Below are 13,751 nucleotides of genomic sequence, written 5' to 3'. Positions count from 1 at the left end.
TTTATTAAACAACAGCTACAAAAGAGAGAGCCTTTTCTATGATGGCACACCCACTCTGGAACGTGCTGACATGATGATCATATTGTGCAGCAAGTTGAAATATTTTTTTATTTGCCCAGGTGTTTTAAGTAGTCGTGCATTATAGTTTTAAAGTTTTACTGCTGCCTCTTATTTTGCTAATTTATTATGAATGTCAATGTTTTATTGCTTTGTTTTGTTGTATTTGGCATGACAGATTTATTCATGCCCATTTAACATTGCCTTGGATGTGTTTGGATGAATTGTGCCGTACACATATTTTTTAAATAAATGGGCAGAAATGTGCAACTAGTTTGGAATGAAATCTTTGGCATATGTGGTCTGCAGTTATTAGATATGAACTGCTTCCACCACAACCCCCGGGGGTTAATTTCAGAAACTGTCCACCTTTCCACAAAAACATTTCTTAAATGGGCTAGTAAAGTTTTCAAATCCTACACAAACAATATATAAAAACAGCAACGATAAAACTGTCAGCAGATGCACCAATCTTATAGCAATTTTGAATGAACGTAAGAGCCCTGCTGGATCAAACCAAAGTTCAGCATCCTGTTCTCGCAGTGGATAAGATGCTTATGGAAGCTGGAATGCAGCACATGATCTTCACAGCATGATCTTCCTACTCAGGTACCAATCCTAATACTGGAGGTAATACACAGTCTCTACTAGCCATTCATAGCCCTATCCTCCATGATACAGTGTTTTTACCTAGCAACAGAAATAAAGCAAGGAAGTGGCTTTGCATATCTGGAATTCCAGCACACAGAACTTACTCTCTCTATCAATATTACTTGCAAGAAAAACAGAATGCAGAGCAAGGCATCTCCCCTTGATCTGAGGGAGATAATACACAGGATATCGCAATTCCAATGTATGCAGGACACATTTATCTGGGTATAAAAGCAATGGAGATGCAGCATAAAAGTGAGATAACTTATCCAAATGCCAATAAAATTGTTACAGGGGCAGTTTAATAGGAAGAACAAATGAGAGGTTTTTCAGTGTAAATTTAAAAGCATGAGGCTTAAGGAAAGCAACTTGGCGGAGGACTCAAACTGAAAACTGTTTCCTATATGCCTAATGAAGAATGAACTCACTTGAAAAACATCAGAGAGTGGAAAGGCAGGTAAGGAACTGTGTGATTTTTGTGATGGCAACAATATGCCACTATAATGTATCCCTGATTGGAGAAATTTTATATTTCCTGTAAAAAAAAAAAAAGAGGATATTCCACAAAGTCCATATGAGGAAATAGGTAAGGATTTGCAGAAACAGGAGCTATGGAATTACACAAATTATTTGCACTTGCAAATATTTAATCTGGAGCATCTAAAGATGCTGACGTTAATTACAGGAAATATTGTGGATAAACCATTGAAATACATCTATGTTTTCTAGCAAGCCAGATTCTCCCCAATCCAGTGTACTCCATTAAAGTGATCTCTTTTATATAATTATATAGCTCTAAAAAGGTTACTACGAATCTATTTATTCCACCCTTCCTTACATACTGATGAACCTTATCTCTTTAAGCATTATATGTGATTGTCAGTAGCATCAGACTGATTAATCTCAAAAGTCACCTTCAGCACTATCTAGTCAAACACAAACACAGAGCAGAAGGCGACTAGAAAGGAAAAGGGTAATGTTCACACTATTTGTGAGCATATGGTAAAATGTCAACTAATGGGGTCAGGTTGACAGCAGCTTACCCGTTGGAAATCAGATGTCATGATAGATTCTGCTAGCTGAGAGAAGATATTAAGAAAATAAGAAGATAAAAATGACATTTCTGACATAATAAAACAATTAAAGGTGAATCAGTCCATGGATAGGGAGCTTGAACTAATAAATTTAAACAAATTCATGGGGGGGTTGATGTCAAAGCCTAATAAAAGTTAAAGTATCATTAATGTTTAAAAATATGAGTGTTATACATAGTTGTGATACTTTGATCATAACAGTTTACCAAACACACCTACAAACATTGCTGGTTATACTTTAAGGAATACATTCCAAAATGTATTCCAAGCATCAGTCCATAAAGGTTTTTATATACTTTACTGTATGCTACTCAAATAGTGTGGCATATATTAGGGGAAACATGTACACGCCTTGTTTACTTGTACGCATTTTTAATTTCCAAGGTTGCACAAACATACCATTGCTAACATTATAATCTACAAAATGTAACAATTTGCACAGAGGAAAACACTTAACTTTACAAAGGGAGTTAAATTTTTCATTAAAGTTGTGGTAAATACACATATCATCTCTCTGTCTCTCTTGACTTCTTCTGTGTCCATATATCCCATGCTCTATTAGCTCTGTACCACCGTGGGAAATGTTAGCACATAATATCATTTCACTCTTGATTGAATCTACCTGAAGGAGTGGTTTCCCCTCATATGCTTATGTATCATTTTTCATGTCAGTTCTCTTGCAAATGAACCCCAGGTATTGTTTGGAGACATATATCTGATTAACAAGTGGAAATTGAGATAAACCCATTCTCTTGGGTTTTAACAGAACCTAATTTTGCATCTAATTCTTATTAATTAAAATAATATTGCCATAGTATTTATGTTGCTTCTTTTAGTGTTTTGTCGGATTTTTAAAAAACAAAAGCATCAAGAAGCCACCATTGTGCTTTAAACCTAACTTATTGGCTGCCACAGCACTGTGCTGCCACTATGCACAGCATCATGCTCATCAGCCTGTAACTGGCACAAATGTTTGCGTCTCGAGGCCCCCAAGCCCTTCCCCAAAATAACTTCACACTGACACATAATTTTGGTTTAAGTTAATGGGCAAAATTTAGGCCACAACTTTATTGATTACAGCAAAGTGAGTGGCATTGGCATTGGCAACAGACTATAACTGACTCCTGCCTCTCTGGCTGGTAGTCTGAAGAGTAAACACCAAACGAGGGAGCAACATCAATGAAGATCAACCGAAGCTCACCCCAGGGTTCCTGTGGTCCTGGCATGGCCCTAGCCCCTCAAGCAGACTTTGGATGAGATCCAGATTCCTTTAACGGAATACCCTATTCCTGGAGGGGCAGGTGATGGCTGCACCTCCCCTCCCACACATTTCAATAAGCCAATGCCGAACCACCAAATCTTACAAAGTTGTGACAATTGCTAGGGGGGGTAGGCGAAAACCAAGTGGCTACTGCCAATTTGCCAAACAGAAAAATTCCTACCCAGTCCCCATTCCAAAACAGGCAACCAACCAATGTCCAAAGCAAGGCCAAAGCAGCACAACCTACACATAGGGACGGGAGGGTGGGTGTTCGGCAGCATGAAGCAAGTGCCCCAATTACATTGTGCTGCTGCTTTTATAGCCCCCAACGATCGTGCGATTGCCACGATTGGCCCAAAAGGCCTGGCACGATCAAGGGGGGGCCAATGGAGAGTACTGTAACACGCCCAGGAACCCTAACCTGGTGGGGGGTGTCTCAGGGTCCCGCGCGCAACCAGGACCCTCCCTAAAGAGGATCCCATTTCTTGTACTACATCTATAAGCTTTACTCGCTGAGAAATCTTGTTCAGAAAAAAACAGTTCAAGCAAAGCTAGTAAGAAAGGAATGGCTGCAAGAACAGATAAAAGTTCAAAAGAACTCATGGTCAGGGAAATAGACCGACAAAGGGATTGCTTCCTTGGCTAATTATTTAAATTGTGGGCACAGAGTCTCAGGGGTGCTGCAGAGAACACCACAACTGTGAGGTAAAATGGAAGGCAAGAGGTGAGCGTTTTAGCATCATGCAAGGCGATGTTGAAATCTGAGACCCTAAGGTCCATCACTATCCTCTATCTACAGCATGGAGTCTATACTGCATTGACTTTCTAATGAAGCCAGCATCACATTTCAAGGACTTTGTCTTTCAATATCAGAAAAGATTGGAGTCTATCTACGCCACAGCACTGAACTTTAAAAGGACACTCCTGTAAGGTGGGCGGTATCGCAACCAGGCCTCAATCACACCAGTGATCAGGCAGCTAGCTGTGAAGCCGGCCAACCAGTGGTGATTGGCCAGTGTCAGCGGCTACCATGTGGATGTTCCCCAGGAAGTGGGCCCAACTGGCCAATGAGTGCTGCTTGGGCCCGCTCCCAGGGGGATAAATTGCCACCCACCTTGACTCTCCTCTTCAACCACCTTGTTTCGCCAGATCTCTCTCCCTCTATATTGGTTTTTGCTCACCTCGATATGGACATTGTTGGCAGCTGAATTCAGGGCTGGGTAGGATTTTTTTCCACTTGGCCATTTGGTTTTCGCCTACCTCATAGCAACCGTCACAACTTTGTGACATTAGGCATTGGGTAAGTCTTCATCTTGGCTGGAGGGAAGGTTGCAGGCTCTGCCTGCCTCTCCTTGGGTAAGGGTACCCTATTAAAGGGATCCAGGAGAAGTTACTTCTGTCTGATGCCCAGGTGGAGGCACTCCTTAAACAGGGAGGGACACCTCGGGGTTACCCCTGTTTGATGTAGGTCATACCCCCCCCCCGTTGGGTTTACTTTTAGATGCACTACCATCAGGCGGGCTGGAGTAGTATAATGTGGCTCTACCCAAACCATTCACATCTGTAACCAATAAAAGTTGAGACTCCAAATACTATATGCTGTTGTCTTGTCTGGCTATTTTCTTCCTGGAGACTGCAGGGTCATGGGGTCTTGGCATGCAATAGTTTAATCCCTGCATACTGACCAAAATATGAAACCAGCATAGAAGTAAGACTGAACTCAAAACCCCACCCACCTGTTATTTTCCTTCTCTTTAGCATAAGAGCAACCTTGATAAATGGTAACATAAGCTGCTATCATCATGATCATAATGAAGTTGCTTTCTAAGCACATTTTTAAAAACCTAATTACAACAAACACAATAAATAAAAACCTTTAAAAATGTATATAAATAAAAGACAGGTCTAGCAGACTCTGGCCCACCAAAAGAGGTCACTATAGGGGGTTACATGAACTATGTTGGGGAATGGTGGTGCGGACAGCAAGGGGGGGGAATGGAATTTTTTTTAGAGAAACAAAAAGTAAATAAAAATTAGTTAAAATATATTTAAGACAGTAGTATGGGGGGGGGGTCAGAACAAAATGGTTATTTCTTTGGTCTTATCCATAAGGCAGCAATTATAATTTTGATTGGGGAAAAGTTTAGGAGGCCAGTAACTTCATCAGTGTTGTTGCCAGTACTACCATTTAGCATTACATAGAAGGTACTAGCATTATTTGTCTCTTGTAATTAGGGGGGAATCAGAAAAGGTGCTAGGCTGATTTTGAAAGGTATAAAAGGGAATTGTAAGCTCTCAGCAATTATTCTGAGATATGGTCCTTTATGTTTTACACTTATTGCACCTAGTGCATTTTTATATGGAATGGGAACAGGCATGAAGCAGCAAACTAGATCAAAGGGCATTTCTGATTATGTTTCTGACAGATTTTTAAAGTGATTTTATAGAAGCTGACATCAGAGAAAAGCTTAGCATCCATGCTTCACAAAACTGGATTATTTATACCTTTGTTATAAGGCAATCTTTTGTGGTGAGAAAAGGGTAAATTTTAAACAATTTTCTCTTCTGTTCTCTCCTGAGTAAAGAAACAGTTCATCTATGTTTTCACCTTGGGGGTTCTCCTAGGTTTATTATCTGTTCCTAGTTGGGGATTTAGAAATAATCTTGCCTCAGAAAACAGATAACAAAGATCCAATTTTCTCCTATTTAGACAGATTTTAAATAAATTTCTGCAAGCAATATATTATTTCAAAATACCAAGCCTTTGGTCTGCATAAATGTAAGCTGATGGTGCCATGTACATGCTTTTATTGTAAATATTGAATTATATATAAATAAAATATTTCAGCGTGGTAAAATAAATCACACGTTTAGACAATACCTGATAAATGGGAAAACCTAAGTAAGAATTCTTTGTTAAAAGATGAAAAGGGAAAGCAAAATCTGGATTTGAATTCTGTCATCTACAGATGAAAGATGGAAAAGACACCCTAAACATAATGCGCATACTTAACACCTTTTCGAACAAGGTGTAAGCAGCTCATCTTTATGCAGTTCTCACAGAAGTCCCTTATCAACAACAGATCCATATGCCACACACAGGGCACTTTGATAAAAGATGTAGAATCAATTAGGAAAGAAATCATTCTCCCATGCTCCTAAATTCTGTTTACCGCTTTTCAGTAGCATGGTGTTGCACCACGGCGCCATCCGATTGCCTCCCTGCCAGGTTCTCAGCCGTCAGAAGATGCAGCAGTCTCTCCCACTGGCCAGAGGAACAGTTGGATTGGTCTGGTTGCCAAATTAGCCAATGGCAACCAGACCGGGGGGATGAGCACATTCTGGATGCAGGCCTGACCAGGTCCCTCAGGACTTCACTCAGCTACACCACCAGAATATAAAAGGAATGCCCCATCTAGTATTCTGGTTTCCTTTGGATCTCCCTCCCACCCTCCCTTCAGCTAGGCTGTTTCCTATCCATCACAGAAGTAGGACTGCTTTCCTGACCTTACTATGGATTAAGATTAGTCACCACATTTGGGGCTGGGGAGGAATTTGTTCTTCAGGTTCATTGGCTGACATTCGGGTTTTTGCCTAGCCTATAGCAATCGGCACAACTCCGGTGGGGAAAGCGTTGTGTAAAAGCCTTAGTCATGGTTGGAGGGAGGTTGTATGCCTTGCCTGCCCCTCCAAGGGTTGGGGTACCCCATTAAAGACTTCTTGCTTCTACTCAACTACTGCTCCTTACTCACCCAACCACCTTTCCACCATGCCTGCTGGAATCTGGCTAGACTTGACTTTGTTTCAATCCAACTCAGAGGAAGCTCTGAGTTGGATGAAGTTCACACGTGACCCAAATTTGTTTCTGAAGCTACTGTAGGCAGCTTCAACCTGAGTCTCTTTCATGAAACAGCTCTCCTCAATCTGCTATTCCCCTGAGAGGAAAGGTTCTATTGGCAACAATGGTAGCTTCCCAGCTAGAGCTAAGAGTAGCTCATGGAGGTGATTTTAATCAGGGATGTCATGTTAAGGGAAAATGTTAAAAGTCCCTTACTGCTTTTTTTTTAAAAAAATACTCCATGTAAAATAACTTTCTCTTCTAAAACTGCTTCATCAAAACCGAAAAAAGTTAATTCATATTTTCCCATTGCAGTAATCTTGTTTTCCTGGAATCATGTCTTTTCCCTGAGAATATGTTTCTCCTGTAACCCCCGAAACATCTTAGAAAATGAACAAGCATTTAATTTGGTCCTTATAGTTTTGATTTGCATTCTATGATTACAATTGGGCTACAATTTTCTGCTTTGCACATTACATGGGAAAATAAGCTATTCAATTACTTTTTTATAATTATGGAACAGAAAGAAAACTAAGAAATGCATATGCGACAGAGATAGCATATGTTCTGCAAGCAAGCAAGAACAAAATAAAACTTTTTTACTTTGTTAGATTATTAAGAACATAGCAATCCACCCACAAATTTTATTGTTTCTGATGAACAGTTTATTTCCAATTCAACAAAGCAAATTGTTCAAAACAAAATCTGCAGAAACCATTTTTTTTTTGTGGCGGTGGGGAGTGTTGTTCTGGTTCTGACAATGGTGAGGTATGTTAAACTTTTTGCTCTGCAGAAAAATGCAGAAGACCAGAAGTCATTTATCTGACTGTCCCAAGAGCATCATTGTGCAATGATGCCTGCTCTTCAAGTACCTTGAGAATTTTTAGTTTTGTTTGATCTCTTAATTCCTAGGGTTTATAAGTTCTAGAAGTGCATCCAATCTAACTCTTCTGTTGCTAAGAACAAATGTTTTCAAACACATAATAAATATAGCTACTTTAGATTTACATATATGAAAGGTGAGACTTAAAAACACATGCTGACAACAAGAACCCCCCCCCACAGATTTTTTACACTTGTCTGCATGTAATAGAAAAAAAGCACTTTAGCAGTGCACATCTCAGTTGGCAACCTACTCATAATAATTATTTCAAAGAATATCAGTTCTCTAAATGGAGGCTAAGGTAATGCTACATTCACTTACAATACAGTATTAAGCCATTTGTGTGTAAACAAGCTTGCATAATGGTGGCTTGAAGTTCACTGCATCCCACTCCTGCCCTCATTCCCATTGGGGATGCTGATGTAGCCTAGCCATTAATGTTGTACCTTGCAGGAAATAGTGCTCCACAGATTTTCTCTCTACATAAATTATACAAAAAGTAGAAAAAAAGACTTCTCATTTATGTTCAAACTACATGAGGGAGCTAAATCAACCATAACTAAAATGTGGATTTCAGCATATCTAATTCAGAGATGACTTTGTAAGCTCTGAACTCAGAATGTTAGCACTCAAGTTGATTTTAGTTGATTTTATGTCAGTTTTCTTCTTGTACATTGGCAGCAGACAGAAGTCCAGTGGTTCCTCAGGTTACAGATGCTTCAGGTTACATACGCTTTGGGTTACAGACTACGCTAACCCAGAAATAGTACCTCGGGTTAAGAACTTTGCTTCAGGATGAGAACAGAAATCGTGCTCCGGCAGCGCGGCAGCAGCAGGAGGCCCCATTAGCTAAAGTGGTGCTTCAGGTTAAGAACAGTTCCAGGTTAAGAACGGACCTCCAGAACAAATTAAGTACTTAACCCGAGGTACCACTGTAGAAGATTCTGTTCCTTTTAGACCAACACTCACATCACAATATTTTCTACAAAACACAATTGAAGATAAAAAAAACCACTTATGTAGAATGAAGAAGCTCCCTTCTCTCCTGCCAATCTACCCTGATTGTATCCCAGTCCGAGTAGGGGTGAATACTGTAGCATAAAATTATACACCTACAAACCTAGTGTAAGGGCTACATGCGGAGATGAAGGCCCTGAAGACTATGGAGATGCCTGGAAACCTAAAATTATGTTTGTGTGTATGTATTGAGATGAATAATCCTAAGAAGAAGTTTTATGAAGATTTAGAGTAAGAGGCCTGGGTTATGTGACCAGGAGTAAAGGCACTGGACACTGCAAATCCTAGTGAAAATGAAGGTTAATATTAACTGTGGTTAAGAGATCAACCCCAGCCCTGAGACTTGCTCATATGCATTTCATATACTTTTTGAAAAGCAACCTGATCAATTTATGCCCTAATTTACTGAGGTCATTTACTGAACATTTACTGAGGTCATGTTCAAAGAAAGGTCCTGTAAGGGATATATATATATCCCCAATCACAAATGGGTAAGGCTTAGTATGATCTTCTGAAATAAGGAGTAAGTGAACTTAATAAAAAATAATAATGCTGAGATAAAGCCACAATCAAGTTATGTATCGTAACATAGGATATGATAGCTCCTGGTCACATGTTTTTCACCTGGACTAAAAAAAAGTTTGCACATTTAGATAATATTTAGCATTTGCATTGTTGCCCTTAGCAGAAAAGAGTCAGGGCTAACATAGCACTATCTATGTAAGGGGGCGGGTCTTAAAGTCTAAGACTCTTACCCAAAGGATCATCATTTTCATACAAGTAAGGTCTAGCTCTTAATTAAAAACATTTCATTGTATATTATCCACTTTCTGATTGCTTGTTACACATATACTTTTTTTAAAAAACAACCCATGCCTTAAATAGACTAAATTAGAATTTGCATTTGAAGGAGACAATGTTGTATAACAAAGAGTCTGATGCACTCTTGAAAGGATCAGTGGAATGGAAGTGAAGCACTTAAAGTTTTGCTCATGCAAGCTAGATATTTTATATTGAGCGTTGTTAAATCTAGGAGGCAGGTAATTACTTTCAGGCTATATAATAAACAAATTACTTTTATTGCACCAGAGTTGCTGAAGTTAAAGTTTTGTTTTTGTCCATGCTTCTATATTTCCACATTTTTGTGTGTTTTCAACGATAAGTAGCACTTTAAAAGTTTGCTGACAAAACACTTGCATTAATGAGCTGCTCTTTTCTTTAAGGGGATTGAGAAGCTTTTCGTAATAGCATGACAGCAGGATACAAACCTCTCAGAAAGTTCTTAGAGAAATATTCTAACATAAAAAGGTAAAGAGATGTTGGTTTATTCTGCTTGCATCATGTAATACTCAACCTATTTACTGACTTCTGAGAAAGTAGTATATTGATGTCTAAATATAAAAGTAACTGGTTCGCTGTAAAGGCAATATATAGACTGATCTCATTGTTTTGATCTTTTACCTTTATTTTCACTCTGCAAATCTTAATAATTGTCATATACATTTGAAAACTGGTATAAAGCAGAACAGATTCGCATTTAAAATTAATTTGCTGAAGAATATGTGTGCAATGTATACTAATATACTTCCTGTTTAAATTGTTCCATTTGTAGCAGCTATTTCTGTCAGGCATAAAATTCAGTATGTAGATATTTCACATACCTTTTGTTTGATGATCATGTCATTGATTTCATCAAGATCGCCTACAGTCACTATTTGGGATTTTATCACTCGATCCAATAGAGAAAGCCAGTCAGTGAGGTCTGCCCATGCCTTATTGAATTCAGCCAGGGCTGGCACCTCCAGAAGCAAAGATGATGGCATTTCTTGTTTGGAGATGGTAGTTTCCTTGGTTACCAGAGTTTGCGTTACCACAGTAACAGTTTGGCCAGGAGAAGTTACTGAAAGGGAAGAAAAATGCAGTGACATTGAATAAAAAAGCTAAGATCAATAATTTAATTTACTGACACAGTTATTCACTATAATGATAATTTTAGCAAATTCACGTGATGTCTACGTTAACCGTGGACACCAAGGGTATTCTCTTTCCTTTAAAGTCATTGATATGTATTTATCTGTTGTTGTTTTTAATGTAAAATATTTGGAAGCCACCTGCAAGGATAAAAACCTTTCCAAGGCAGCTTACAGAACAAAAGAGTAAAATACAACCAATACAACAACAACAACAAAATCATTAATAAAAGCCAGCAACAGCATCAAAGCAAACATCCAATCCAACAAATTAAGATACAGCTCAGGGAAAAGCAAGCAAGAATAGGTGGGCTTTTAGGGGTTTCCTAACATCCTGTAATGATGTGTCTTTTTGGACCCCAGCTAGTAATGAGCTCTGTTTATGATGTTAAAATGCAGGCAGGGTGAAGGCAGTTCTTTAAAAAAACTTGTACCCAAACCGTTTAGGGCAAAAGTGGGTAACCTTTTGCAGCCCCAGTGCCACATTCATTTTGAGTAACTCTTTGGGGGTCATGGGCAGGGCCTGGGCTAAAAGTGGAAGGTGAAGGACTATAAATTTGATCTGACTTGATAACCTCACCCCTTACTAAGGGTAACTAATTAGCTGCTAGTAAGCAATGACTCCTAGGCTGTTAGCCATGGACTGTAAGTCTCATGTTACACACAAAAGTATGCAGGAAACAACCACTGGCATGTTACCTTGCTGCAAAGAAGCAATGGAAGGATATACTTTGGAGTGTGGAAATGGTGCGGTTCTTCAGTCCTTCCACAACCCATGATACAGCATTTTTATTTTGCATTTTGGGTGTTTGTACACTATCTTACAAATATCCTGAAAATATTATAACTAATGTTGGTGCGGGGGCTGAAGCTTGCATAAGCCACCTTGTGAGTTCCTGACAAAGGTGATATTTGAATGTATCAACACTTCACTCAGAGTAATTCTCATGGAAACAAATGAAACATCAGACAGAATAAACACCATGGTGAATCTGCAGAAGGACAACTTCATCTGCCTCAGCTGCAACAAAACATATACAGAATCTCCCATATCAGTCTCTACAGCCACAGCAGATGCTGTATTCTTCCAATAGATTTACTTCACCTCCAAAGACGAAGTAAACTCTACTACTGTCTCCCAAAACAGATGGATGCCAACCACCAGCTACCAGGTAACTATGTGCAGGACAGCAAACTAAAATTTATTTTAGCTGCCTATAATGAAATTTCTATTTTTTCCAGCTAAATGTAATCTCTATATGCTAAGTGCTACATTTCCTCCTTAAACATATACTGGATTCAAGACTTGGTAGAAAAAACAATAAAAACAAAGTTCAAAAAAAAAAACACCTTGGAACTACTGGCTGCATATTAATCGACCAGATGTGGAGCAACAAAACCAGCTACATTAGGACACAACAGTTTGCTAATGTCTCCATGGCAACCTTTACTGTTATCTTAGAAGAAAGCATCATAAGTTATCCTGCCATGAGCAAATGGTAAGCTGAAAAGATGCTCCTGTTGATCCTTTCCCAACTTTTTGAGGTAGCTGCTACGAGCAGACACAAAGCATCTAGGATATAATTCAACAATTAATGTACTAGATGTGCATAGCTAAGAAACAATTTGCATAATAGGTTGCAGGGAGTAAATGTTATTTATATGCACCAGTCTAAACACATAGAATATCTGTGTAAATAACCCCACAAAAATTACTATCCTGCAAGATTATTTATTAGCCTGCTTAGATCCTACCAGAGCTTGCATTTCCTTACATAGTGAGTTTAATCCATTTCTTCTTAGCCACAAAGGATATACAGATGACTAGTCTCTTAGTAGTGTAATAATAAAATTTGCCTTCTATAAAGCGAATGGGGAAAGAAATGACTGGTCCCCCCACAAGGTTGTCCACATGGAAGTCCTGGTTGTCTACGAGTTCCAGGCAAATGGTTAAATACAGAGTGGGGAAAGAATGCTTGCAACCCAGTACAGTGGTGCCTCTGGTTAGGAACTTAATTCATTCCGGAGGTCCATTCATAACCTGAAACCGTTCTTAACCTGAGGTACCACTTTAGCTAATGGGGCCTCCCACTGCCACTGTGTGATTTCTGTTCTTGTAAAGTTCTTAACCCGAGGTACTACTTCCAGGTTAGCGGAGTTTGTAGCCCGAAGTGTTTGTAACCCGATGTGTTTGTAACCCAAGGTACCACTGTACTATCTCCCCAAAGGTGTACGAAACGTTGGCATACAAATATTCTGCATGTATAGACCAACACATGTAGCTGGAAAATGTGCAGATTTATTCTGTGCCTACAAAAGAGAGGGTTTTTTTGGTAACAGCCACAAACAATGAATATCAGCTGTTTTCCTTCATGAAAAATGGTGCACTTACATAATGAGCATAACTATGGAATCAAATGTCACGGATTTCAGCTTTGCCAACTTGCACAGCCTTTAAAGAATATTTTGAATCTCCAAAGATCGCAGTAATACATTGAAATTGATGTGCTTATATACAATATACAGCTCACATTTTCAGAAAACTAGGCAGAAAGTAAAAGAAAGGAATATGTGAACCATATATGTTAGATTGAATTCACCAGTTTGTCATGTCCTGAAGAACTGGCTCAAAATATTTTGCTACATGAGACAAGGAACAAGGTGACACCCCTTTCCATTCTACAACTGGGTTGGAAAGCTGATTCTTACTTCAATACAGTGGTACCTTGGTTTAAGAACAGTCCGATTTAAGAACTATTCGGTTTACAAACTCCGCCAAACAGGAAGTAGTGTCCCAATTTGTGAACTTTACCTCAGTCTAAGAACGGAATCCAAACGGTGGAAGGGCACCAGCGGCAGGAGGCCTCATTAGGGAAAGCACGCCTCAGTTTAAGAACGGTTTCCGTTTAAGAATGGACTTCTGGAACGTATTAAGTTCATAAACCGAGGTACCACTGTACTGGCAATGGAAGAATGACCA

The 13,751-nt window shown here is 39.1% G+C and overlaps 1 protein-coding gene across 10 annotated transcripts in view; it reads right to left on the bottom strand.

Moving 5' to 3' along the window:
* DMD (dystrophin) overlaps window positions 1-13,751 on the bottom strand; it is a 1,019,805-nt gene that overhangs the window by 264,852 nt on the left and 741,202 nt on the right. For all 10 annotated transcript variants that reach the window (XM_081003446.1, XM_081003453.1, XM_081003448.1 and 7 more), the window contains one exon: window positions 10,463-10,701. In XM_081003446.1, the coding sequence (XP_080859572.1) occupies window positions 10,463-10,701 (239 nt within the window). The remainder of the gene's footprint in view (window positions 1-10,462; window positions 10,702-13,751) is intronic.

Source organism: Podarcis pityusensis (genome assembly GCF_964106645.2).
Source record: "Podarcis pityusensis genome assembly, chromosome: 4".
In the NCBI taxonomy this organism is placed as follows: Eukaryota; Metazoa; Chordata; class Lepidosauria; order Squamata; family Lacertidae; genus Podarcis; species Podarcis pityusensis.
This window is presented reverse-complemented; position numbering and strand designations above follow the sequence as displayed.